The sequence below is a fragment of the Pyrgilauda ruficollis genome, unplaced genomic scaffold (genome assembly GCF_017590135.1).
Source record: "Pyrgilauda ruficollis isolate IOZ18807 unplaced genomic scaffold, ASM1759013v1 scaffold377, whole genome shotgun sequence".
In the NCBI taxonomy this organism is placed as follows: domain Eukaryota; kingdom Metazoa; phylum Chordata; class Aves; order Passeriformes; family Passeridae; genus Pyrgilauda; species Pyrgilauda ruficollis.
This window is the reverse complement of record NW_024525234.1, coordinates 48,179-49,298: the sequence shown is the minus strand read 5'-3', so window position 1 is coordinate 49,298 and position 1,120 is coordinate 48,179. Positions and strand designations below refer to the sequence as shown.

The following is a 1,120-nucleotide window of genomic DNA, read 5'->3' as shown; positions in this document are numbered from 1 at the left end:
CCAGGGGGGACAGGGGGTCACCCCCCCCCCCCGTGTGTCCCCAGCCAAGGCCGTCCCCAGCCGCCCCCCACGCGTTCCGCGAGCGGAGCCTGCGCCGGGGGGCGCCCTGCGGGGGCTGCGGGACCCCCCTGGGACCCCACGGGCTCGTGTGCAGAGGTGACACCCCCGGGACAGCCCCGGGACACCCCCGGGACAGCCCCGGGACACAGCGGGGGGGCTGGATGGGGTGGGGGGGTTACTGGGGACAGTGGGGTTGGGCCGGGGAGGTTACGGGGGGCACTGGGAGGGCACTGGACAGTTACTGGGGGCACTGGGAGTTACTGGGGGCACTGGGGGGTTCCTTGGGTGGTTACTGGGGTCACTGGGGAGTTCACTGGAGACTGTGGGCGGTTACTGGGGATACTGGGAGGTTGCTGGGGGCAGCGGGAGGGTATGGGGGGGTACTGGGGGGTCCCCGGGGGGTCCCTGGGGGTTCCTGATGTCGCCGTTGTCCCCCCAGTTTGCAAAGTCGCCGCCCACAAGAGATGTGAGAGCAAGGTACGACGGGGGACGGGGGTCACCCAAGGGCGGGGGGACCCATTTGAGGCTGGGGTCCCATTTGGGATGACCCCCGTGTCCTCCTCCAGGTGACGTCACCGTGCCAACCTCTGCCCCCGCCTGAGCTGGTGAGTGGGGGCGGGGCGCGACCTCCCCGCAGCCGCCGGGCAGGACCGAGACCCCCCAAATCCCCCTCGAGAGCCCCAAACCCCGCGAGCCCGACCCGAACTCCCGAAGCACCCCCGGGCAGGACCCCCCTGGTCCCCTCGAGACCCCCAAACTCCCCGGGCAGGATCAGGGACCCCACGGAAGGGGTGAAACCCCCCCAAGCCCCCCCGAGCAGGAGACAGGACCCCCCCTCGGGACCCCCATGTCAGGACCCCGCACCCCCGATATTCCCGCTGGACCCTGAGCCCCCCAAATCCCCGTCGGGACCCCCCCGGGCAGGACCCTTCCCCCTGCCGGGTGGTCGGGCCCCCCCAGACCCCGCTGTGCCCCTCCAGAGGCGGAACACGGCCCCGGTGCGGCGCAGCGAGCGCGTGGTGAGACCCCCGGCACCCCAAAACCCCCAAACCCCCTCTGC

General features: G+C 72.6%; 1 protein-coding gene across 1 annotated transcript in view; it reads left to right on the top strand.

The window, feature by feature from the left end:
- TNS2 (tensin 2) overlaps window positions 1–1,120 on the top strand; it is an 11,128-nt gene that overhangs the window by 1,632 nt on the left and 8,376 nt on the right. The window contains exons 2-5 of the mRNA XM_041476099.1: window positions 45–156; window positions 500–537; window positions 627–665; window positions 1,041–1,118. Coding sequence (XP_041332033.1) covers window positions 45–156; window positions 500–537; window positions 627–665; window positions 1,041–1,118 — 267 coding nt within the window. The remainder of the gene's footprint in view (window positions 1–44; window positions 157–499; window positions 538–626; window positions 666–1,040; window positions 1,119–1,120) is intronic.